Source organism: Mesoplodon bidens (genome assembly GCF_964165515.1).
Source record: "Mesoplodon bidens genome assembly, chromosome: 5".
NCBI classification, from domain to species: Eukaryota; Metazoa; Chordata; class Mammalia; order Artiodactyla; family Ziphiidae; genus Mesoplodon; species Mesoplodon bidens.
This window is the reverse complement of record NC_138161.1, coordinates 110,183,254-110,209,912: the sequence shown is the minus strand read 5'-3', so window position 1 is coordinate 110,209,912 and position 26,659 is coordinate 110,183,254. Positions and strand designations below refer to the sequence as shown.

The 26,659-nt window shown below is 33.4% G+C and overlaps 1 protein-coding gene across 3 annotated transcripts in view; it reads left to right on the top strand.

Annotated features, from left to right (window-relative positions):
* The window catches only part of ACAP2 (ArfGAP with coiled-coil, ankyrin repeat and PH domains 2), a 165,655-nt gene that overhangs the window by 121,437 nt on the left and 17,559 nt on the right, over window positions 1–26,659 (top strand). For 2 of the 3 annotated variants that reach the window (XM_081234334.1, XM_081234332.1), the window contains exons 9-17: window positions 1,424–1,498; window positions 6,573–6,685; window positions 11,216–11,236; window positions 14,305–14,356; window positions 16,072–16,172; window positions 16,781–16,886; window positions 22,792–23,000; window positions 23,341–23,410; window positions 24,942–25,033. In XM_081234334.1, coding sequence (XP_081090460.1) covers window positions 1,424–1,498; window positions 6,573–6,685; window positions 11,216–11,236; window positions 14,305–14,356; window positions 16,072–16,172; window positions 16,781–16,886; window positions 22,792–23,000; window positions 23,341–23,410; window positions 24,942–25,033 — 839 coding nt within the window. The remainder of the gene's footprint in view (window positions 1–1,423; window positions 1,499–6,572; window positions 6,686–11,215; window positions 11,237–14,304; window positions 14,357–16,071; window positions 16,173–16,780; window positions 16,887–22,791; window positions 23,001–23,340; window positions 23,411–24,941; window positions 25,034–26,659) is intronic. The other variant, XM_081234333.1, reaches the window with a different exon arrangement.

Sequence of the window (26,659 nt, the reverse complement as noted above, 5' to 3'; positions counted from 1 at the left end):
TGCCTTCTGCTGCACTTCAGTCTGAATGTATGAAAAACATTAACGTGGCTTTCACTTAAAGGCTATAAAACAAGGATATAATGGTTATTCCACTCATTCAGTATAAGAAACTATTGAGGACAAACATTTTCCTAGTGCAGCATTACCCATTAAATCAATGCAGCATGTCACTAAGGTAAGTATGCATTAGATCTTAAAGTGGAGTGGTGTAGTTGCCATCTAAGTAAAATATTTTATAATAGTGATAGTTCTATTTCAGTATGTTTTCTTTTGGTTCTTTATTATTATTCAGTGATATTAAGATTCTGTGGTCAGAATTTGTCTCCTGTAGAAAAAAACCACCATTTGTGATAGTGAATAAAGGATCACACAGTCTTTTAAGAAGGCCTTTTTCAGTTTTGTTTTTAAAGGATATCAATGAGAACATTTCGACATTTAATACTTTGTCTTTCTCCGTAGTCTGTTGACATTTACATTTTTATTTATTCATTTATCACACATTAGTCAGTTTGAGGTGATGGGTGTTCAAAGATGAAATGACATACATCACAGTTTAGAAGAGTAGACCCACATAATGGGGTATTTTATAACCCAATTTTTGTTATTCCAGCAAAGAGGAGTTCAAGAAGCCAGTGCTTTTGTCATAATACTGGAAGTCAGATATTTCTCTTCTGATGGAAAGGATCAAGAAAGAAATGGGATTTTATGATTTTATAAGTTTTTGAATTTTTTTTAAAAAAAGGACTTTAAAAATTGGTGATTTTATACCCTGATCTAATGAATGGTTTCTATTCTATTCTATTCTATTCTATCCTATTCTGTCCTCTCCTACTCTATTCTATTCTATTCCCTCCCTTCCTCCTTTCTTGCTTTCTCTTTTATCTGTTGAATTATTTTTTCTACCTTTTAAATTTTATTGTAATATTAGGAAGCCAACTTGAAAACATCATGCATCTTGAGTGATTGGAAGTGTCTGTTACGTTGAATTTGTGAGGCTGGCACACACTAGCTTAGCTGCTAGTTTTTGCTGTTTGGGAAGAAAAATCACCAGTATATCTTCTTTCTGTCTTTGATAGTGACTACCAGAATTGCTGAGTGCATCAGCAGACAACTTAATCTAGAGTCATTCTCCTTAATTCAAGGAGTGAACATGTTATCACTGTTGTGCCTTAGACAGGGCCACCTGTCACAATTGCTTGGAACCATGATTGCTCTTAGAAATGTTTTCCCTAGAGGAGTTAAAGACCTTCTCAAAGAGGATATGATACCAGAAAAAAAAGAACTTCCACTTTAAAGTTGTAGCCAAAATGCCTTTTTAGGTAAACCTCAATTGACTGACTGATTTGGAATGTGATTTTTGAAAAATAATCATGTCTTTCTTTCTTTTAAGTCTCTATCATTTACTCCTTTTCTCCTTTTATAGTTGGATCGACTGGTTGTGGATGCAGCAAAGGAGAAAAGAGAAATGGAGCAAAAACATTCCACCATTCAACAAAAGGTACTTGAGGGGAGAAGTTAAAGGAGATTAATTCCCATTTTACACAATTTCTTGATTATTGGTTTCAGCAGGATATCATTGTGTTGGAAAAGATCGTTTGAGTTGCTTTAATAATTAAATTGTATAGATAAATTCCTCCTTTTTTTGTAAAAAATAAAATATTTTTCTGATGTTCAGGTTTGTATTTTATTATTTTTTTATATCAAAATATTTGAAAGCCATGCTCTTGAACCAGTTTATAAAAACATCAGTCTCTTAGGGCCTTAACTGCTTTAAAAGTGGCCCTTAGAGTTTAAAACACTACTTACAGTTTCAGTTAGGATATCACCAACCACCTGTAAAAATGTGTGTGTGTATATGGGGGGCGGTGGATGGGGGGTGCTGGAGGTGGTCAGGGGTTGGAGAACACCGTAGCATCAATGTGTGTGTTTGGTACTAGGAATTTCCAGCTGCAGTCACTCTAAGGCAGCACTTACCCTCTCAAGTGATGCTGAAATTTCACTTGCATTTCTTATTAATTTGCCTAAGTCTAGCTAAACTAATGTTTGAAAAATATATATTTAAAAATGAAGATTTAAATGTGAAACCAGTTTTTGTTTCTGTATGCTAAAAGCTTTGAATATGATATACCTGGAACTCAGTCTAATAATATTTTATCTTATATAGTTATTGACATTTTTTTGTGTGTAGTAATCTGAAAATAAAAGGAGACAACTGGAGGTTGAATGTATGTAAAAAGTATGAAAAAAGATGTGTTCTGTACTTACCTGGCAGGAGAGATACCATGATCACAAAGGTGGTTTTCCCAGGGTGAGGCTTATCCATCCCACACCTACAATTTCCCCAAACCTGGGAAACTTAACTGCATAATTTTTGGTAGTGGGGGACTGCGATCACACTTTCCCCTAAAAAGACAAAAAAAGATACCTTCTAGCATTGCTTTAAGAAATCTATTCTCTTGGTATTGAGCAGTCAAATCAATTTTGTTATGGTTTATTTAGAATTTAAAATACCAGTAAACTAGATCTGATATAGAAGATGTCAGAGGAAAAAAATGAAAGTGAAATCAGTAATAAAAGTAAGGAAAATTTTATTGGTGATGGGTTGTTAATACTCAAAGAGAAACATTATTTAAAAAGCAGAAGATTTTCTACCAGACCATGTTTAATTCATTACTTCTAGTTATAGTCAGGTAAGACTACCTCCATGTTTTATTTTGTTTGAAGTTAGAATCACTTTTGGTTGGATAACGTGTTTTAATGATGTTACTTTGGAAAGATTTTTAAGAATTAGGACCAATCATTTTTAATTAAAATGAGAGGTCATGAAATTTAGAAACATGTGACTATTTGTTTAAACTGAATTATTTAATGAATATTATGCATCTTTTTTTTAATAGATCTTTATTGGAGTATAATTGCTTCACAGTACTGTGTTAGTTTCTGTTGCACTATGCATCTTTTAATATCTTTCCCTATTGTATAAGCAGCTCAATGTTGTACCGAATGTCCAAGTGTAGTAGATTACTAAATCTGATAAATTTATTTGATTTTAAATAATTGTCAGTTATTGTTTTCCTTAAAGGGAATAATGCTGTGTTTGTTCATTATGAATACTTACTGTTTTTTTTTTTTTTGCCCTTAAATGCTGACACAAGGCTGCATTACAGGTAAAAAAAAAAAAAAAAAAAAAAAGAACAAGATCCAGTCAAACTAAAAATTAAGGAAAAGTATGACTAATGTAATTATTTAGATTTTTTTCAAGGATTGAAATTGATCAGTTGAAGAAACGATGCTATGCATATTCATGTACATGCCTTTTGGATATATGCACACATTTCTGATGGATTTATACCTAAGAATAAAACTGGGTCAGAGGGTGTGTATATATGTTCAGTGTTGGTAGATAATGCTAAATTATTTTTCAAAATGTTATACCACTCCTGGTAAGCAGCACTGTGTGAGAGTTCCCATTGCTGCTTGCCACCTCGTTGTACTGTGAAAGTTTTAAATTTTTTGCCTATTTTGGTGGTAGATATTGACATCTTGTTGTGGTTTTAATTTATGCTTTAGTCACTAATGACCTTCTCCTAAGTCTGTTGGTCATTTGGATATCCTCCTTGTTAAATGTCTGTTAGTCTTTCTCCCATTTTTCCATCATGTTGCCTAGCTAACTGTTGATCATATCTTCAAATATGCTAGGTATTAGCTCCCCTTTGGGGTATATACGTTTTAAATTTTCACATAGTTTTTAAAATGTCTTTTCTGTGTGGTACTTTTTGTGTCCTTCCCAACTGTGGATCACAATGGTGTATCTCCTAAGGGTTTATAGATTTGCCTAATCTTCTAAGTGTTCATAGATTTGCCTTTTATCAATATATCTAGATTTTTAATCAATCTGTAATTGTTTTTTTGTATATAGTATGAGATAGAGATCCAGTTTCCTTTTATTTTCATATTGGTAGCTAAATGATCTAGATTCAGTTATTTAAAAGTTTGTTTCTCCCTACTACTCAGTGTTGTATACTCTGTTATACATCACATTTCCATACATGTGAGGTCTGTTTTGGACTCTATTCTGTTTTGTTGGTCTTTTTATCTTAATTATGCCAATACTATGCTATCTTAATAATTTTAGCTTTATAGCATATCTTGATATCTGACAAAGCGAAGCCTCCTACCTTCTCTTCTTCAAAAGTGAATTGCCAAAGTTCTGCATTTCCATATAAATTTCAGGAGTGGCTTTTTAGGTTACATAAAAATAGCTTTTGGGATTTTGATTGGGATTGCATTGGATCTGTGAATCAATTGGGGGAAGAATGGATCTGTGAATCAATTTGGGGAAGAATTGATATCTTTATTTTAAATGTCTTCTAGTCCATGAGCTTGAAATATTTCTCCATTTATTTAAGTTTTCTTTAATGTCCTTCATAAAGTTTGATAATTTTCTTGTACCTCTTTTGTTAAGTTGTATTGCAAATGTTATTGTAAATATTATCTTTTAAAAATTTCTTTTCTCACTGTTTACTTTTGTTATATATTAGAATAAAATTTGATTTGTATGTATTGATTTTGTAACCAGTAGCCTTTTTAAGCTCTCTTTAACACTGATTTATCTCTGGATTCTTTTGGATGTTATGTATACAAAGTCACATCATCTGCAAATAATTGTTTCCTTTACTTTTTGTTTATCTTGCTGGCTAGGACTTTTAAAATAAGCTTAAATCAAAGAGATAATAGTGGTCCTTCTTGTCTTTCTTGCAATTTCAAAAGAGAAATCTTCTCTTAGAGTCCCCTCATTGGCCAGCCTTGGCCTCGCCTTCTATTCCTTGGGCCCCACACCAGAGCTTCAAGTTCTCCTGATGAGACAAACGCCCTTAAGGGGAAACTTGGCTTCCTTGCTCTGCTTACCCCTGTGGCTTCCAATATTCACTTATTCTTTTGCCTTTGAGTATTCCTTCCAATTTGTCAGCTCATCAGTGTATTTAAATTCTAATATTATATATTTTATTCAACATTATTGGTTGCTTTCATTATAAAATATCTATCACATTTTAAGTACTATAAAATATTAATTGATATTAATAGGAATTATACTGAAGACTTAATTTATCTCAAGAAAAGTAGTTGAAATTAGAAAAAAATACTTATAATGCATTGCACTTTGAGAAAAGTCTTTTTTATGTTTTAAGTGGCTTCAGGATTATTGCAAAAAGATGCCGATGTTACAAATGAAATTTTTAGAATGTTGCCGAACTCAATTATATCTGTTGCTGACTTAATTCTGTCTACATAATTAAATAAATTATAGCTTCAAGTAAATTTTAAATGAAGGAATTAAAATTTCCCTGATTTTTTCCCCCAAAGTAAAAGCAGGAAGAAATGTAGCAATTTATTTACAGGTTATTTCATTTGATTGTTTTGGATTATTATGTCTTTATGATTAAATTTTGAGAGATGTCAGCAGTGTTTGTTTTTAATTCTGAAGTTAGTCTGTTTCATTTTTTCCATAGTCATAGACTCTTAGATTTGGAAAGCCCTTAGGTGATTCTCACTCCGTTTCCCCTCCAGTGCAGGACCCCTGCATCCCAGCGTTCTGGCAGGTGGTCATCCAGCCTCTACCAAAATCTTTCTCAAGACAGAAAGTCTACTACTGTCTAATAGGATAGCATTCTAATTTTGATTATTGGTCCAGAAATAATTTTGAAAGTTTCAAGACTGATTTTTAGAGTTTTCAATTTGGGGATCACAGCAATCTTGCAGTTTTGTTGAAATTACTTTGGAAATTCACCAGGAAATATTTTAAATATGGGAATTCTGATTTCAAAACTTCATGAATCCTTGGAGGAAAATTGAAAGTTTGAATTGCATTCAAGTGAAAACTAGAATGATTAGAATGATAGAAAATGACTATGAGTAGTTCTATAGTCCTCATAAAAAAGTGAGCTCGGAATGCTCACGTCACACTGTGGTGCTTCTCCTTTGCAAAAATAATTTTATTTTAATCCTTTTTCTGAACCCCCAAAGAGTGGAGTTACTGTTTCTACCAGATTTTAAAAACTGCCATAATAGTAATATATTTAGAAAATTGTGGTAGATTTAAATAATCCCAATTAAATATACCCATATTCCTTTAAAAAAATTGTTAGCAGATACATCACCATAAAATATTGGGATTAAATGAAAACATTTTAAACATAACACCTAAAGAATATCTAGTTATTCCCTTTGTCTATTTGTATACATATTGTGCTTTTAATCGCAGTGTATATACAATTTATTTACCCAAGCTGTATAATTTATAAAATTTATATTGTTTTTTCTCTTTTAATGTATATTCTGTATACTCATCTATGTTACTGCATAATAGTCTACTGGATTGAAATACATCAATATGTTGAAGCATTCTTCTATTTTTGAACATTTAGGTCTCTCCTGCTTTCTTATGAATATTGTTGATATAACTATCTTAATACAGAGCTTTTTACTGTTTGAGCTGTTTCTCTAGGATAGATTTGTTGTCTAGGGAAATCAGTAAAAATCATATGAACTTTTTAATGTGTTATTTTGTCTAGGATTTCTCCAGTGATGATTCTAAGCTAGAATATAATGTAGATGCTGCAAATGGCATTGTTATGGAAGGTTATCTGTTCAAACGAGCCAGCAATGCCTTCAAAACTTGGAACAGGTAATATATTTCAAATCTAGTCTTGCTCTTTCCGTATTCTCAGTTTTCTGACTTTCCCTTTGGTTTGACAACTCTTTCCTTCATAATTCTCTAAATTCACAGTCCCTAGTAACTTTCCTGAATCCAGTCCATTGAAGATAAGATAAGGCCCTTCTAGGAAAGGGGCCTTAAGAAGCAAGTGAAAAGTAACAGTAGTAATTCTAAATTTTAAAATTTAACCGAAGTTTAAACCAGGAAGCAAGGAGACTTTTTATACTGCTTGGTCTGTAGTGACTAGATCATTACAGTAGATAAATTTTTAAATGTGAGCTTCCTCCCATATTTGTTACCAAATACATCTGATTGCAAATTATATTTTGAATATAATGGATGAATATGACAAGTGAGCTTTTTTTTTTTCCCCTTTGGGTTCCTCCCCTATATGCTGTTTATGTACATTTTTATTTAATTTTGGCTTGTGAATCTTTAAGTGAGGTGATCCTGATCTTTGGATTTTTGCAATAACTTTAACCAGGAGTTTTAGGATATGGAATTGTTTTTATGTGTGAAGTGTGTATGGCAGCTGGTGCTCCTTTTTTCTAAACTTGATGCCTACCGAAAACTTAAAATTTTTTTTTCTAAACTGATTTTTATATATATTGATCTAGTAAATGTCTTTTGAATGAATGTGTAAAATATTATATTTTCTTACGTATTAATAAAGTGGAATAATTTCAGACATTAAAGCAAAAAAAAAGATTGTATTGTCTTAGGATCATTCTTCTGAATAGCAGTGATTAGCCTTTTACTCAAGGATGCCTCCCTTCTTGCAAAAAAAAAAAAAGAGTAGTTAGAACAGTTTTGTAATAATTGAAAATAGGTTGGGTTCTGGTTAATTGATATACTATTACATTTTTGGTTGAAAGTGTATATTTTATTTGCTGCTTGAACAGATATGAATTCACTTAATGATAGATTGTTTTCTTTTTAAAAAAATGGACATTAGCAAAATAAATAGAATTTTCTTGGTAAGTTTAATTTAGTATACATTTTTGTTAATTTAACTGGAAACGATTATGCTTGGATATTCAGTACATTGAAATGGATTCCTTGTGCACTAATTTTGAGTCCTTGGTGATGAGGTTATAGAAAAAACATTTATTGATATTTTCAAATGTCAGTGATACATTGAATATTTCCACAGCATTCAATATTGTCAGATGTTTGAATGGTACATGGTGTGTTGTATTTGAAATAATTTTCCTTTACTTGAGAGTGAATATAAACTGGAAAGAATAATGATTATATTTGATATTAAGTCTCTGAGTTATGTAGAACTTTTTTTTTTTTTTTTCTTGCGGTACACGGGCCTCTCACTGCTGTGGCCTCTCCCGTTGCGGAGCACAGGCTCCGGACACGCAGGTTCAGCGGCCGTGGCTCACGGGCCCAGCCGTTCCGCGGCACGTGGGATCTTCCCGGACCGGGACACGAACCCATGTCCCTTGCATCGGCAAGCGGACTCTCAACCACTGCGCCACCAGGGAAGCCCGAGTTATGTAGAACTTTAATAATAATACATGAATATAGATGGATCAACTAGATGGTCTGATTAAGAAATAATGTTTTAACTATTATAAAGCAAAAATGAAAAATTAAAATTCTGTATTAAGCCAATAATCTTTTAAGCGTTTCCTGGCAAATTTCCATAGCCAGAGTAGGAAATTAAAATCGTGTGGTTGTCAAATTTTTATAATAAAGATTTTTCAACTAGTGTGGTTTCATGAGGTAATGTTAGAATTGAATTTTAACCTTCAGATTTCAAAACAACCTTCTTAAAGTTTAACACAGTGAAAATACAGTAAATCCACAGAAACTGTACCATTATGTTAAGAAGAAATGAAATGAACTTCCATGGACTACTCCAATCAGAAATGCTCTCAGACTTCAAAATGAAGCACAGTAAGTGTTAGTGGAAAATCGCATTCCCATTTAGGACAACGGAAGAACATTAATTGACTTAAGCATGGACCTTTTGGTTTTTTATTATATGTTTTATGAATTTTATTAATTGGCATAGACATTAAAACATAACTAAAATCAAGTAGGGAATAACTATTAAACTTTCAATTATAGATATGTTACCTATCATTTGCCAAGTAAGGAAGACAATAACTTTGGAAATGAGGCCACTTTTTAAAGGAGATGCCATTTCTGTGTGGTAGGATGACAGTTATTGATTAGAATCATAGATTGTAGTTATCACCCTAATTTTTAGTAAAGAAATGGAAGTGCAGGGAGATGGTTGCTCATTCAGGGTCATACAGCTGGTTTGTGACAAAAGTGAGGCTCAAAACCTGGCTCTTTATAAAAAACTTGCTATGGCAGATAGTCAAGAGACGACCAAGGTCAGAAGACAGTGGATCAACCCAGAATGAAGACTCCGTGCTTCCAGTGCAGGGGCGGGTGGGTTCGATCCCTGGTCGGGGAACTAAGATACCACATTACACGAGGCCAAAAAAATAAAATAAAACATAAAGGAAATGTCAAAAAAAGAAATAAATAAAAAACTTGCTATTGAAATTCCAAACAATCTGTATTTTGATAAGACAAAATACAACTTCAATAACAACAACAAAAAAATAGCTTAAAAAATATTTTAAAAAACCTTCCTAATCCATTTGCATTATTAGGAATAAATTATGCATAGCAAATTAATTTCATTTTTATATACCTTTAAAGAATATTTTGATGACAACAGTAGTTAAAGGCGGACATCTAAGGAATATAGCATATAAACATTATACAAATCCCTTTTCAAAAACAAAAAAGTCAAAACCTTGCAATAAAAGTCTTAAGTATTTTCTAGGTTATACGTCAGTAGCTATAAAAGGGAGAAGAAAGAAAGAGTTATCTATTAAATGTTATTTAGAATTCTCTTCTGCTTTTCAATTTTAAAAACTTGGAATGTATCTAAATTTTTTTTTTATGAGGTTACCAAAAATCTAATGTTAGGAAGTACGTGCAAATAATTTCCCTTTACCTGTATATGACTTCTAGACTCTGCCCTACTTCTCTAGTTAGTTCTCTGTCTAGCTTGATTTAATATATTCTACGAGCCTCTGAATAAAAGACTGTGTATTTGTTATATTTGTGCCTTAACTTTAAAAATCCAGGAATTCAACTGTTCAGATGTACAGATTTATTTTCTGCCCACCATTTAAGTTTTTTTTTTTAATTGTTTGTGGATTAGTTTTAGGAAACATACTTTCTTGTAGTTACCATAAGGTGCCAATCATATGATGACAAATTTGCCATTGTCTATAGTTTTATGGAGTAGAAGCATACAGTATTTTCAAAATGAACTTTTAAAAAAGATCTTCCTGAGGGAAATGTGAATTTGACTAGGAATTCCCAGGTAGTTTTAAAACCTGGCCCTGTGTTTCATAAAATTTAAGTATATCTTGAAAGCATCATTCTATGATCTGAAATTTAACCAAAGAGATGGTATTTTGTGTGATATGATTGAAATAGCGTAAGGAGTGAAACATTTTATGTCTTATGTGAATTGTTGAGCTTGTTTCTGGTTGGTTTCAGATTTCTGGTTTGTGGTGTCTCTTAAGATTTTTATGTCTATAATATACATTTTTTGATGATGTGATATCTACAAAATAGTCTTTCCATACCAGGCCATCTTCTCGGTATGTCAGCTTTACTTCAAGCTCAAGTCAGTGCTAGATGGATTACTAATACCTGTATGTCTCTTTTGCTTTTAATGATAAATTTAGAAAAGATGAAGGAACAAGGAAAATAATTAAATATTAGCATTATTTAGTAGTGAGGTGTTAAAACGAATAAAGAAGTTGAATAATTACATGCTGTGCTCAGTCTTTGTGTACTAGAAAATATAGCTAAAAGCATAAAATGTATTATATAGTATCTTAATCTAGTACAGATACAAATAAGAAATGTATAGATAGATTAAAGATAAACTCTACTTATGTGTGGCCTTAGAGTCTCCACTATCATTTGACGAAAAGAGGGTGAACAAATGGGAGGAACTTTTCCTTATGGAAAGTTCTCATCTGTTTCAGGTTTATATATATATATATATATATATATATATATATATATATATATATATAAAACTGTAGTGATTATTTCCTTTAAATTTTTAAGATGAGGAAAGGTACTATTTAGATTTTACAGCTGTGACCATAGAGGTAGAAAATAATAGCAGAGTGTGCTAAGTCCTACCAGAACCTTCTATACCATAATGCTTTGAAGAAAATTTTGAATATTTCTGAAATATTAGCATTTCAGATCCCTAAGAATTGGAATTAACTGTATAAATGCATGTATGTATAGTATGTGAGCAAAATGCAACGGATACTTGTGACTCTTTTGTTAGGTTATGAGCTTAAGCTGGTTCCTTTAATTCTTGCTTTATTTTCATATCATGCTAGTCTTTTGCTTATTTTGCACATTTGCGTTTTCATTCTTTTACCACCTTTCCCTTATGTTTTAATCCTGCCCCATTTTTTCACATGACAGGAAAAAGCCCGATCATATCAGGTACCAAATGGCTTCCTTCCCTCACCCCTACCTTACTCCAGTTTCCTCTTTGGCACGAGAAAGCTCATAATTAACCTGCATTTCAGTTGGATTACTTGCAATGGATATAAAGTCTCATGTTTTAAATTGGGAAGAAAATGTAAACTTCTTATTTGAGGAATGGAATTATACCTTTTCATTGCTTATCTCCTCAGTTTGTTTTAATCTGGAAAAAAACATTTGATATGTATATAGTTATCCAAAGAAGATATAGATTGAGTAATACGAATACCTTTATATATATATATATATATATGTGTCTGTATTTTTTAAGGGAAATAAGCTAGTAAATGCTTTTTAAATTTTTTAAACAGTAATTAGGAATTAGCCCCTTTGGTAACCACCTTATTAATTATGTTTAAAGGAAACATTGTCAATTCCTAGCTTTTGTTTGTTTTACCATTTTGGTCTTTTTCCTTGTGAAAAACTAAATTGAATTTTAGATAAAGGAACATATACATGTTCAGGCTTTTAATTTTGTTAAATGTTCACCTTTTTGGCACCTATGTGCCAAATGTGTGCATGAATCCATCATCTGTATAGTTTTAGTGATAAAACTTCTACAGATTTAGAAGTCTGACTTTTACCCATGTTCTTGATTTTGAGTTCCAGGACTAGTGCTCAAAAATTGTAAAAGATACTTGATTTATTTTTTAATGTATTCCCTCCCCCCCCCCCCAAATTTTGTCATCCTATGGCTCTCATTGGTATTTAAAAATTAATAATATTTGTTTATGAATGTAATATTTTGGTCTAAAATCTTTATTATGTTGAGTTATCTCAGTTTGAGATATAAAGTGGTGTCTTAGTTTTCTTAAAACCAAGAAATTTTCCTTTTTAAAAATTGTTTTATATTTTGGCTTTGTGGTCAGTTTGTGAATCCTGCAGAATATAGTGTAGTTGTCAGCACAATGCTTTCTAACATTTGTCTTTTTTATTATTTAATTACCTTTTAAAGAATCTTCAAATTGCAGGTAGCATAACTTGAAATATTAAATATTTTTCCATATCGCATAGACTATGAACTGTCTTATTTTTCCTTTTATTAAAATTGTTAATAATAACTAGGATTATCCTACAGGAGCAATTTAAAATTATATTTTATTTTACTTACCGGATTAAGGTCTTCATCAATGTAAATGAGTAAAGTTAGCTCTTTTTTCTTTTTTTACTGGCAGAGGAGGGGAGATAGTATCACAAGACATACTGATCTTAGTAATTAAAATACTTTTCTACCTAGGATATATTGTGGGGTTTTTTTTCCTTAGGAGATGTCAAATTAAGATGAATTTATAGTGTCTTGAATTTATAGTGTATACAAAAACTAATGATGTGAGAAAGTTACCCGGAAGCAGATAGGTGGTAGGGGAACTGAGTTTCAGAAATACAAATGATCTATAAAGTTAATAATCAGAGGAAGTTGTCTCTAACAAAAAAAATGTAAGCTTTTATCTAGTATTTTGTTATTTATGTTTAGAGGCTATTCTAAGATTCAGCAGGTCAAAAGAAATTTATTTTTTGAAGACCTCAGAAGCATGAAAAGTTTACATGGATGTTTTTCCATTGTGCAATAAAATTCATTGTAGTTTTTCATCAAATTATATAATATGATTACTCTATATAAAATATAAGAATTTATATTAATATGGTTTACCCTACTTCAAATGATTTTTTTAAAAAACACTTTAATCAATATCAGAGATTGTTTCCATTGCATGTCATCCATGTGGCAGGGCTGCACCATTTTGTTTGTTTGGAGGTATTTCCTTTAACATTTCTAACCAACCATGTGTTCCAAAGCAAAGAGACCCAGAAGTTCTTCCTTTTCTAGCTCACCTCTTGATGATTTGCATTTAGAGGCAACCCACTTGGTTTTATCTAGATGCTTATTTAACAGTCTCTATTTTAATGGTAATGGTGATACCTTTTTAAATAGCAAGAAAACCTAACAATCTGTCTAGCTTAAAAATAGAAAAGCATCTAATCATTTTCTCAGCTTTGGAGAATTAACTTAATTTTTTAAAATAGAAATTCTATATATGTCTAAATACAATTTTTAGTGCTTTGTATTAGTATCAATGAAAAGGTAGAATCTCTATCTGCTAATAGATTAATAACTAATGTTTATTATAGAAATCATCTCACATGAAACTAATTTTAAAATAATGACTCAAATATTATTTTACCTTTCATGCTTGATGAGAGTTTTTGCTTCCTTTTATGAATGGCTTTTGGCTGTGATTTTTTTCTTTTTTTGTAAGTTTTTAGGTCCTTTTACTGTTTTAATAAATTAGAATTAGTAAATATGCCATACGTAGCTTAGTTTTTTCTTCTAAAGAACATTGCAAGTAAAGTGTTTGCCAGTTAATGTATAGTAATGAGCAGAACAATAGTTGGGTGACTCATTTTTAGTCATAACTTTGATTATTCTGCTTAGAAGTATTTTACATGAAAGTAAGCCCAAGTGAATTGGCAACTATCTCCTGTGATGTCAGTTCTAAAAGGATGATACAATTTTCTGTTTTGCTTAACAAATCAAATGCTGGATTAGCTTCAGAGAGGTTGAAAACAAAGCACCATTTATTTCAGTCTTTTATTGTATACAAATGAAATCTTATTTATAATATAATTTTATTTCTACTTTATAACAAAAGCAAATTATTTGGGGGGAAAGACTTATTTTTGAGGAAGCTCAAAAGCTAAATTTTTATTTTAAAACAATTATTATTTGGTAATGACATAAAGGATGACAACTTTTGTTAGGATATAAGTTTCTGACATAAAAATGAATCAAAATATAGTAATTTTATTTTCCTAATCTGTGGTTTTAAAATTGCCTGAAATTGTTTTTTTACTTTCAGTAGTTATCTCATTGACATCAGTTTATATAAAGCAAAACAAAACAATGCACTTCTGAAAACATAATTACCATAAACTGATTTTCTAGTGCTTTCCCCAATATTTCTTTCCTAACAACAACTGAAATAAATTATGTTTGTGAAAACGTAATCTATTTTGTATTTATTTAGACGCTGGTTTTCAATACAGAATAATCAGTTGGTTTACCAGAAAAAGTTTAAGGTAGGTGTTTTGTTAGTTAAGTGAAAACCCATTGAGTCCCCAGTTTAAGTTTTTTAACTGTTCCTTTTGGTAAAGCATTGAAGTCCATAAATATGCATGTGTGCAAGATTAATGTTTATTAGTTTTATTTTGGGGTATATATAAGAGGACTCAGAAGTGGAAAGTGTCAACATTGTGTCCTGAATTCTTTTTTTTTTTTTTTTTTTGCGGTATGCGGGCCTCTCACTGCTGTGGCCTCTCCCGTTGCGGAGTACAGGCTCCGGACGCGCAGGCCCAGCGGCCATGGCCCACGGGCCCAGCCGCTCCACGGCATATGGGATCCTCCCGGACCGGGGCACGAACCCGCATCCCCTGCATCGTCAGGCAGACTCTCAACCACTGCGCCACCAGGGAGGCCCTGTCCTGAATTCTTAGTTCCTAGCTTTGAGATGGATTTTTCTGTGTCCCAGGATTATTACTTTTATTCCTTCACATGTCCAGCTGTGAGACAGGAATTCCCTAGTACTGTTTTGATGCTGAAGGAAAGGGTGCCTTTTAAGAAATATCACCTTAGGGCCAAAAGTGGTAATGGAGAAAGGTTAATACTTACATTAAAGTGTAAGCTTGAATTAATTTAAATAGAAACTTTAAAATTTGTTAATATTGTTTTTACATATTTGTTTTCCTGAACCTGATTTTAAGAGTGAGGTATTTTTATTTAATGGAAAGGCGTAATGAAATTATGTGACTTGAGAATGTTAAAGATGATTAGAGAAAAATAACTATTAGTTAATTGATGACTTGATTTTTACCTGGTTAGCCTTTATGAATGACGTATTCAACTGTAAATTTCAAATATCCACTTTACTCTTGAGATGACACAATGTGAAATTTTACTTGCTATTCTATGGTAGCAGGTTTATTCCGTACAAGTTCTTTATTCTAACTAATTAGTCCATGGTTATTTCTACTCTGATAAGCTTGGTTTTGAGTTTATTTTTTTATTAAGTACTAAAAAATGATGAAAATTTTCTCATTTTCTTAGGTATTTTAAGAAGCACATATAGGCTTCTTATTTTTCTTTCAGTTATTTAAACTTGAATCATGAAAGGCTTCTTTTTTTGGAGGAAAGTAGCTTTTATTATATGTGAGTAAGGATCAGGAGAGAAATCGATATGAAAGAAAATAGAAGAAAATGAACAGAAAGCTAACATTTATTGAGCACTTGCTAATTAACTACCAAGTGTTGGACTAAGTTTATATAAACTATTTCATTTAATTCTTTTTTTTTTTTTTTTTTTCTTTTTGCGGTATGCGGGCCTCTCACTGCTGTGGCCTCTCCCGTTGCGGAGCACAGGCTCCGGACGCGCAGGCCCAGAGGCCATGGCTCACGGGCCCAGCCGCTCCGCGGCATATGGGATCCTCCCAGACCGGGGCACGAACCCGTATCCCCTGCATCGGCAGGCGGACTCTCAACCACTGCGCCACCAGGGAGGCCCTCATTTAATTCTTATACAGCAGTTTTATGAGGCAGATAAAATTATTAACAAGGCAGAATTACCTTTATTAGTTATATCTATGTTGATAACTCCTATTTCTAATCTAAAATAAGATAAAATATAAACCTTTAAAATTAGACCATTTATTCCAAGTACTGTTTTTAAGTATGTTTTTATTGGTAGTTGGTATTTAAAACCTAGGTTGATAAATATGGGAGTTTTGTTTCCTTATTGTAGGATAATCCCACTGTGGTGGTGGAAGATCTAAGGCTCTGCACAGTGAAACATTGTGAGGACATAGAACGACGATTCTGCTTTGAGGTGGTCTCTCCAACAAAGTGAGTGGTTCTAAAGAATTTGAGAGTTGCTTTTATGTTTCCATAGCTTGTCTTAAAGAATTTTCCAGAATACAGAGAGATCTGTGTTGCAGTTGTCATTATATGAGCTAAAGAGGAAAAAACTGCTCTAAAAGTAAATTTTAATAATTAATGATTACACATATTAAGTCAGATATTTATGTAACTTCTACCCAGTATCGCATTCTTTAAATTCTATGAAGATGATTGATGTGGCCATGTGAAAACATATTAACTGTCATGGTAATGAACTGAAGTCATATATCAGATAAATTTCTTTGATAACTATCATTTCATATATCTACCCAATGGAAAAAATTAATATTATTTTATGTGACAAATTTAAAGTTTTGTTTTTTTTTTTTTTAATATACAGGAATGGGTGATTTGTTTTCAGTAGGTAATTTATTTCATTGGTTCCTTGATTTCTTTATGAACATACCCTGTCGTAAAGATAGGTGAAATAAAACCTTTCAACAGAAATTAGTTTCTGTTAGAAAATTATTAAATAGCAAAGTGGACAAAAAAGTAAACCTTCTTATTTTTTGGTTTAATTTAGTATCTGAGAAAACAATGTTATTTCCTTTTAGAAGTTGTATGCTTCAGGCAGATTCTGAAAAGCTGCGCCAGGCATGGATTAAGGCTGTTCAGACCAGTATTGCTACTGCTTATAGAGAGAAGGGTGATGAATCGGAGGTTAGTAAACAATATTGTAATACCAAGTGATACATTGACAAATTTTCTAATTTTAGTCGCAACATTGCATGATTATTAAAACTTTCTTTTTTATGGAGGATAATTTTTTTTGTAATTGAAATGGGTTTTATTTTTAAATTGTAGATTCAGTTCTCTTGCATTTCTCTTTACTTATTTTATATATATGTGTAATATATATTTAATATATATATTTATGTTTAATCCAGTATTTCAATATGTGTCCTAGGTATTCTGATGCAAGTATTTTTCCCCAAATATTTTATTATTCTAATAAAACAGTGAATGTGAAAGGTATTTAAAACTAAAACTGGGTGAAAAGCAAAAAAGGAAAGCTCATATTTTTAGTGGAAATCTCCCTGGAGAAGATAAGCTGAATATAGAGTCTTGGGTTGTAGTCTGGCTTTAGCTACCCAGTGAGTTTACAAACTCTTTTGAGCAAGGCCATGAGTGAGTCTTAGAAATGGAACTCACCACTTCCTCCCACTAGCTTCCTGAAAATGTGACATTTGTGAATCTGTACATGTCTGAAAATGTCTGTATTCTATCCTCACATTTGTTTGATAGTTTGGTTGAGTGTGGAATTTTTAGGTTGGAAATGATTATTCTTAAAAATTTTAATGGCAATGTTTTTCTTGTTTTCAGAGTCGTTGGAGTCTTTCTTGTTACCAGTCGTTAGTATTCCTCCTCTCCAATTTCTTTGTTTTCTTTTTCTGGAATTTCTGGACTGGTCTTATGATTTTCTTATTTTTTGTGTTTTTCTTCTGCATTCTGGGAGATTTTATCAGTTAGTCTTCGAAACCTTCTATTGAATATTTCAGTTCTGCTAGCACATATTTAATTTCCAAGAGTTCCTTTTTGTTTGCTGAATGTTTGTACATTGTTCTTTTTTCATACATGCAGTGTTAGAGTTGTGGTTCTTAATCTTGACTGCACATTAGGATAACACAAGAAGCTTTAAAAAATCCCAGTGCTTAGGTCCCACCCCAGAACAATTGAATGGAGTTGGGACCCAGGCATCAATATTTTTAAAAGCTTTCTAAATGATTTCTGTGTACAGGCAATGTTGAGAACCATTTTATTAGGGGCTTTCCTTGGCTTTCTGGTAATCTGCTCATGGTTGCAAGTTAAGGACTAACCTCTTTGGAAGCTCTGAGAACACAGTTAGGACTTCGTTGACTGTGAGCTTCAGCAAAGTGTGGACCATTTGTTGAGGAACAACCAGAGTTAGGGTCTTTGGAGTCTTTTCAGCTAAGATTCCCCAGAGAAGACTCACCAGTCTCCTGCATAGGGATAAGGGCCTGGCTTGGAGCTAATTGCTGGGGATCGCAGCATTCGGTGTGTATACATTAATTTAACCCTCTGCCTACCACCTTTTAGGTAAACCCCATCCAGTCACTTTCTGTTTTACTCTCCCAGAGAATAAACCTCTAGTCATTTGTGTGTCTTTGTAGAGAGCAGTCCACTAATGGCAGTGTTGGGGAGGGCACCTTCGATCTAACTGCTTCTTAAACAATCAGTCCACCTACTTTCATCCCCACTTCCAAGATAACTGGTATAAATCCTTGAGTCCTTTGAATATTGTGTGATATAAATTGAGGGACTCTTAGATTTTTCTTATTATTTCCTTAGATTTTACCTTGGTCTACTCAGTTGCCATTCATCCAGCCACTCTTCAGCTCCCCAAGTTTTGTTGCTCTTATTTTCTTTCCTGTTCCCCTATTCTTGTGGATAAATGTCTTAATTTTTTAATTAAAAAAGCTTAAGTTTTTTAAAGTAGATTACAGATATCATGTCATTCCACACTTAATAGTAATTTCTTAATATCGTCTGTAACCCAGTCTATATTCATGTGTCTTCAGTTGTCCTAAAAATGTCTTTTACAACCTGTTTTACAAAGTAAGATCTCTTCTATGACTGGGCATTGCATCTGGTCTTATGTTCCTTGTCTTTCCATCTAGAACAGTTCCTTTTTTTCATAACAATGACGTGCTGAAAAGGTTAGGCTATGTGTTCCTATAGAATTCCTTCTCATAGATTGCAGTATAGATGATGTGTATACTTCATGCTGCAACAGGAGACATACAATATTGTTATCCAGCCACTGTTAATGCTGAAATCTTCTGTGTGAACATGAAGCAGACACATTGGATTAGGGAGATGACAATATGATCCCTCCATTGTCATGTTACATTTCCTTTCTTGTTCCCAGTCTACTTTGTTATTTTGTGTAACAAAATCTACTTTGTGTTACTTTGACCCTATAAGATCTATGCTCCATCAACCATTCATCTAATAGTTTTATAACTGAATTTGTAATTTCATTAGGAATTGCAAAATGATGATTTTCTAATTCTGTCATTCCCATCTGCATTCCTGTGTGAAATACAGGTTTTCTTCATCAACGGAGCTATTTAGTTAGTTTAATAAAATGCTTAATTTTTGGCTTTTAATTACCACATTTGGTTGATTTATTAGCTACCTTAAGTGGGGACAGATATATGTTTTGGGGATATCATTATACACTCGTGGATTTTTGGTAAATACAGTGGGTTCTAATTAATTGCGGTAATTATGCTTTTTTCATATTCAGATTATCACAACTTTGTCCATTAAGGGCTCTGGGTAATTGCCTTTAAAAAAATTCTCTAGTTTTTAGTGGAGTTTTGAGAGGGAACAAATTTAGGTGTGTATCCAGATCATCTTGATGAAGGAGCTAGTGGTGTTGCTGAAAAACCTATGTTAGCAAAATCATACACCAGAAATAGCAGGGATTACAGGAAAAATAGGGATAGGGCCAACCTAAAAAACCGTGTAAGTTTGTAACTTGAATAATTTTGGGGACTTTAAAATCTCAGTAAAAATATTGGCTTGGCCAAAAGTTTGTTTGGTTTTAAGTAAAGATAAAAGACACATTTTTCATTTTCACGAAGAACTTTATGGAACAACTTATTCACTAACCGAATGAGTTTTTTGGCCAACCCAATATTAGCCTAGTTAAATTCCTAATAAATGAACACTATAATATAGAATACAGATAGGACTTAACTTTAAAAATTGGTGAGGGGGGCTTCCCTGGTGGCGTAGTGGTTGAGAGTCCGCCTGCTGATGCAGGGGACACGGGTTCGTGCCCCGGTCAGGGAAGATCCCACATGCCGTGGAGCGGCTGGGCCCATGAGCCACGGCCGCTGAGCCTGTGCGTCCGGAGCCTGTGCTCCACAACGGGAGAGACCACAACACTGAGAGGCCTGCGTACCTTAAAAAAAAAAAAAAAAAAAATTGGTGAGGATAGCTTAAAGGAAGGGTACAGAAGGGTTGAGGCTTTGGTAACATATGCAAAATACATAAAGATCAGAGAGAATGGTGCAGTAAACACTTTCAAGTCATAGCACATGGCCAACATGATCCAAGAAGAATGGGGAGGTGGGTGTCATTTTCAGTCCTGTGTTCCTTGAGATGGCCAGCCCAAGTTCTGCTGTGTTAGTGTACTTTGCTTTCGGCCAAAAGCATTAGCTAATAAAGGAAAAATTGGGACTGAACCAACATGGTTTCTGCATTATGTTGACATCTTTTCTCTATATGATAATTGCTTATGAGCTAATTCACATTATCAAACATGTTTTAGTAAAGCAGATTGTATTTCTTTTTTTTTAATTTTAAAGTAATCAAATTTATAGAGAAGTTCCAAGTATAATACAAACAATTTTTTCCCCTGAACTATTTCAGAGTAAGCTGCTAACATATGCCCCATCACCCATTATTAATTTAGTAATTCCCACAATTAGGACATTTCTCCTGTATAAGCATAGTACAGTCATCAAAATCAAGAAATGAGCATTGATGCATTACTGCCATTTAATTCTCAAATATCATTGTTTTAGCAGTTGTCCCAGTAATGTTCTTTACAGCAAAAAGATGCAGTTCAGAAGCACAGGTCTCTTTTAGTTGTCATGACTCTTCAGTTTCCTTCAGTTAGGAATAGTCCCTCAGTCTTACTTTGACCTTCTTGACCTTGGTTGTATTGAAGATAACAGATTTCTGTAGAATGTCCCTCGTTGTTTTGTTTACTCACAAGGTTATGCATCTTTGGTAGGAATGTTGTATAAATGATGCTGTGTTCTTCTCACTGCATCCTTTCAGGTGGCACAGGATTTTGATTTGTCCCGTTATTGGTGATGTTAACTTTGATCACTTGAGTAAGGTGGTGTCTGCTAGACTTCTCTACTGTAATGTTATCTTTGTAATAGTATTTTGTGTGTGTGTGGGGGGGTACTTTGAGCCTATGTAGATATTCTTTTCCTCATCAGGCTTTAAATTTTAAAATTTAATTATATCAATATAGGCCTCTATTTTATTCAGTGTATTATAATTCATTACTATCATTATTTGTTTTGTTTCTCAAATTGACCCAAGTTTGGCCAATCCAGTGGATCCCTGGATTCTGTATCCTTTTGACATGTTCCCAACAATCGTTGAGTTGTTCTCTACTTTCTAACATGATGAGATGTTCCGAGTTCATCTTCTTGTGGTTTCTCTGTACTAGCCTTGAAATCAGTAGTTTCTCCAAACTTCCCTAGTTCTTTTTGGTGGAGAATAGTTTGTAGAAACCAAGATAAGGGAATATACATGTGTATATACACATATACACACTTACATCTGTATTACTTTATGTATGTATCTATTTGTATTGAAACCATTAGGGCACCTGTTGGTATCTCCAGTCCTGATTTAATATAACAGGGTTTGTTCTAACTCTCTTCCTTTTTATATAACTAAGCCCTTTCTCTGCAGTGAGAAATCTGGCTCCCACTTATTTTTAGCAGGTTTAGTTACATTATCAGTTCCCCTGTATGTGACCAATATCCTTTCCCTGCTGCCATTTCCCACCTGCCAGGCTCTAACATCTCTCACTAGGTGGCACTCCCACTTCGTAGTTCCTCTCTATCCTCAGGCTCTCATTTCCTTTGTTGGGCTGTCTCCCTATGCAGATACCCGCCTTCTGCTGCTTGGGAACAACAACCTGCACAGGGTCACTCTCATTTGAGGGTATGCTCCTCACCCAGCTCAGTCCTCTCTGGCATACTGTATCCCCACACTTTCTTTGCTTAGCCCCACCTAACAGCTATTGAATTGAGTTTCCAAAAAGGGCAAGACAAGGGCCAAATTATATTTCTGTTGATTTTATACTAAAATACTGGCTTGTTGAAATGTTTTTAAACCAGAAGACTTTTTAGGTCATATCTTTAATTGCTTAGGATCCGCAAACTACATGTTTGTATTTGGCCGTTATTGGTATAGACTTTGTTGTTCACTTAAAAAATTAGCTTTTTGCTTATCTACCACCTTTTGCTTTTCTCCTTGTTTCGCCTGAGATTTTAGACATCGTGCATTCTGTTGTTGATTCACTCGTAATTATAATTATGCAATTGATCTCCTCATTAGTAAAAGGCCATACCATTTTCAGTAATTCACTGCAGTAATTGAAACAACTTGCTTGCAGTTCATTGAATACCTTGGAAAAACTTGGTATAAAATAGTATTTATTTTATTCTTGAGTCTTAATAGTCTCACGTGTACTCTCTCTGTCTCTCATCCTGCGTGTTAATTTACTGTTCCCCTTACCCTTTGCCATTTTATCTTGTACATACATTCATTGTGTCGGGTTATTTTTCAATATTAATGTGTTTCTCCCCATAAGACTAAAGGCCAATTGATGGAGGAAACTATATCTTTTCATCCTTGAATCCCCAGTGCTTAGAACAGTGCCTGGCTTAGGCCCATAATAGGCCTTCAGTTTGTTGATTAGAAGCATTTGTTTGGAGCATGTAGTGTGCAACGTAGTATTACAATCCTTTTTTTTTTTTTTAATAATTCTTAATTCTTTTAGAAGCTGGATAAGAAATCATCTCCATCCACGGGAAGCCTGGATTCTGGAAATGAGTCAAAAGATAAATTATTGAAAGGAGAAAGTGCATTGCAGCGAGTCCAGTGTATTCCTGGCAATGCCAGCTGTTGTGACTGTGGTCTGGCAGACCCACGGTGGGCCAGCATCAACCTGGGCATCACCCTGTGTATCGAGTGTTCTGGGATTCACCGGTGGGTAGGCCTGCCCAGGGCGAGAGACTTCTTTCCGTTAAACACACATTGTAAATTATTGTGTCTCATTGGTTAGAGGACCTTTCAACTTGCCTAATTTGACTGCCAGTGTGTTTTTGTATCTTTTATGAAGTGGATAAAATTCTGGTTTGTGAAGTACTTTTGAGGACTTTGATTCACCATTCCTTATTAACTAGAAGATCTATCCCTATTTATGTATGTGTTGAGCCCTATATTAGAGACTATGTCACATTAAGAGAGAAAAATAACTTGCATAATGTGCAAATAGAGACTTGAAAGTTTTATATATTAATGCAGTCTTTTTTTTTCCCCCACTTAGGAGTCTTGGAGTTCACTTTTCAAAAGTACGATCTTTAACTTTAGACACCTGGGAGCCTGAACTTTTAAAGGTGAAATGAATATTTGCTTAAAAATATTTTATGTTTTCACATAAAAGTCAAGATTTAATTAATTAATTTATTTTTTCGCCACACAGCTGTGCAGGATCTTAGTTCCCCTACCAGGGATTGAACCCATGCCCCCTGCAGTGGAAAGGCAGAGTCCTAACCACTGGACTTCCAGGGAATTCCCCAAAGTCAAGATTTTTTTTAGAAACTGGGTTTACAAATGTATGAGTTTCTCAGTGCTAACAGTGAATTAAATTGTATTGGAACATATCTGATGTTATTTTGGCAAATCTGGTGTTTTGTTATTGGTTTTTTAAATTGCTAAGCTTATTATGTAGCACTCTTAACTCCATGTCAGTTCACTTTTTAAGGAAACCAGCACCCCTGCATTTTTATGTTTTCTTACAAATTATCTTAGATTCTGTGCCTTAATTTTATATTTTATAATTATATAAATTCTTGTTAAAAATATGAGATATTGCTGTAGTGAGCTGCGTGATGGATTGGTATAGCATGTCGTTATCATTGCATATTTTAGCATAACACATTTGCAAATTTACATTTTTAAGGGGTAGTAGTCATCAGACTAAGACATCCTTTTTCCTGTGTAAGGATTCGTATCTATGAAAATGTCATAAAAGATTTTAGATCACAACTGGGTTTTTAATAAGATGTACAAAATTTATACTGGTTAATAGTATACCCATTTTAATTCCCACCATTTAGTTTACCATACTGTAAAAAATATACGTTTGTTTAAAGGTTGTAGTGTATTCTACATTTATTTCTGTCTGAAAATTGTGCTTGTGTTTTTATTTCAATCCATAAATAAACCAATAATCCTATCAATTAAGTAAAGTAAAAAGTTTTCTTTGTGGAATCACTGTGGAAACATCTAAATGAAAGTGATTAAGTTGGCTCCTGTGGTAGAGCCCTATTTCGATAGATTCCATAAATTGTTATGAATTCAAAGGAGAAGAAAGTGGGGGGTGGGGGCTAGCAATCTAATTTCTGCATCAACTTTGCATGTAGATGTGAATGAACTCAGTGGATTCAGTTTAGAAGCTTTGGTTGAAACACAACTGTCTTATACATTTAAAAAATATTGAGACTTAAAAAAATATTTAGAAATACTTATAAATAAAGTGTAAGGAGAAAATAGTTTGCTTCAATTCTGAGTTGTTTAAACCTTACCGTGTCTGAACTTAGGCTTCTTTTTTCAGTTAACTTAGCAGATGTTGTGAATGTGTAGCCTTGTGCTAGCCACAGTAAGGGATAGAAATCTGGTAGAAGATGGGTGAGGAGAAACGCTTTCTTGAGGAGTAGTAATCTTTTGGGGAGGTTTTCTGGTGAAGAATGGCAAAATGGTGATATTGCTCTCAGTCCTTGTCTCCTTTTGTTTTAACTTTAAGCATCTTTGTGAAATGAGCATTTGCAGAACATGCAAAAAGAACTAAATAGCTCTGTTTGCTTAAGGATTTATACAGTGCTTTTTAGGAAATTATTGCTTATTTTCTGTCTTTCTGCCAAACAGCTTATGTGTGAGTTGGGGAATGATGTTATGAATAGAGTTTATGAAGCTAATGTGGAAAAAATGGGAATAAAGAAACCGCAACCAGGACAAAGGTACTGTTGTGTTAATGTGTTACCCCATCCCCCCCCACCATCTTGAATATAGCTATTATTTTATTTCACTTAATAATTGATATGTATTATTGAAGCAGACTGTTCAGAAGAGATCATTACTGCTTCTGTTAAAATGTGGCTGTGTCTCTCTTGGGTTTGTTAATTAGATAATTATATTTTACTAGTCAGATAATAAATTATAGTCTCCAGATGAGAGAGAATCTTAAAAATTAAGGCTCCGGGGCTTCCCTGGTGACGCAGTGGTTAAGAATCCGCTTGCCAATGCAGGGGACACGGGTTCGAGCCCTGGCCCGGGAAGATCCCACGTGCCGCGGAGCAACTAAGCCCGTGGGCCACAACTACCGAGCCTGCGCTCTAGAGCCTGTGAGCCACAACTACTGAGCCTGCATGCCACAACTACTGAAGCCTGCACGCCTAGAGCCCGTGCTGTACAAGAGAAGCCACCACAATGAGAAGCCCGTGCATTGAAGAGTAGCCCCTGCTCGCCACAACTAGAGAAAGCCCGCGCACAGCAATGAAGACCCAAAGTAGCCAAAAATAAATAAATAAATAATAAATAAATTTTTTAAAAAAAGGCTGCACACAGGAATATAAAAACTCTTAGCAGTTAAAGGAGACAAAGTTCTGTTAGTGGCAGGCCTTTAAAAAGAGTTAATCTGTTCATTAATATCTCCAAGGATCAAGTTTCTACTACCTACAATGAATAGTATCACATTGTTTGACTTCGTTCTGCAAATATTTGTTAATTATGTATTTCATACATGGCATTATTATATTGAAGAATTACAGATGAAAAGGGTAGCTTCTGGTAGGGAAGAGTACTTACTTAATTGCTCTGTTTGAGATTTTACCTCCAATTCTATATATGGAGACTCTGAACGAAGTGGCCGCCTTCAAGGTAGATAATTAGTTTTGTTGTTCATGTTATTTTTAGACTTTATGATTCTTTATATTAGGTATTAAAATTTTATTTGCCATAATCCTATGTTTGATTATATTTTTATGATATTTAATACTTTTTAAAAGTTATTGCCCTCTAAACCAATACCACTTAAATCAGATTCTTATTTTTTTGCTAAAGCATGTCTGTTTGAGTTATTTCAGACCTTGAGATATCCTATTTTAGCCAAAGACCTAGGCATTTTAGAAAGATGTAAGTAAGAAAAGGTATAGAACAAACTTGGTGTTTTATAGTTGTATCATAAATCAAAAATTTTAAATATACCTTTTTTGATCCCCCTTAAGTTAGAAATGCTGTGTTGTTTTGAAGTAGTGGTCTTACGAAGAATTATGGTCATGACCAGTGATAGTTCAGTATGTGACATTATTTTTCGGAGTAAAAATGGAATTAAAGTTAACTTCTGTAAATTTTAATAGTTTCCTGGTAATGTTTTTCATTCTGTAAAAAGTAAAAGAGAATATGTATAGGAATGAGTGAGCATAGAAATTAAGACAATAAGAGAGTGCCATGTTAATACGTGTGATTTTTCATTTTATTGTTTGTTTTTCATTTAAACATGAAATCATAGTTCATTAAATATTGGGAAGGAAAACATGTTGTGGAATGTTGCAAATTCAGTTTTAACTAGTATGACATTTAGTGAC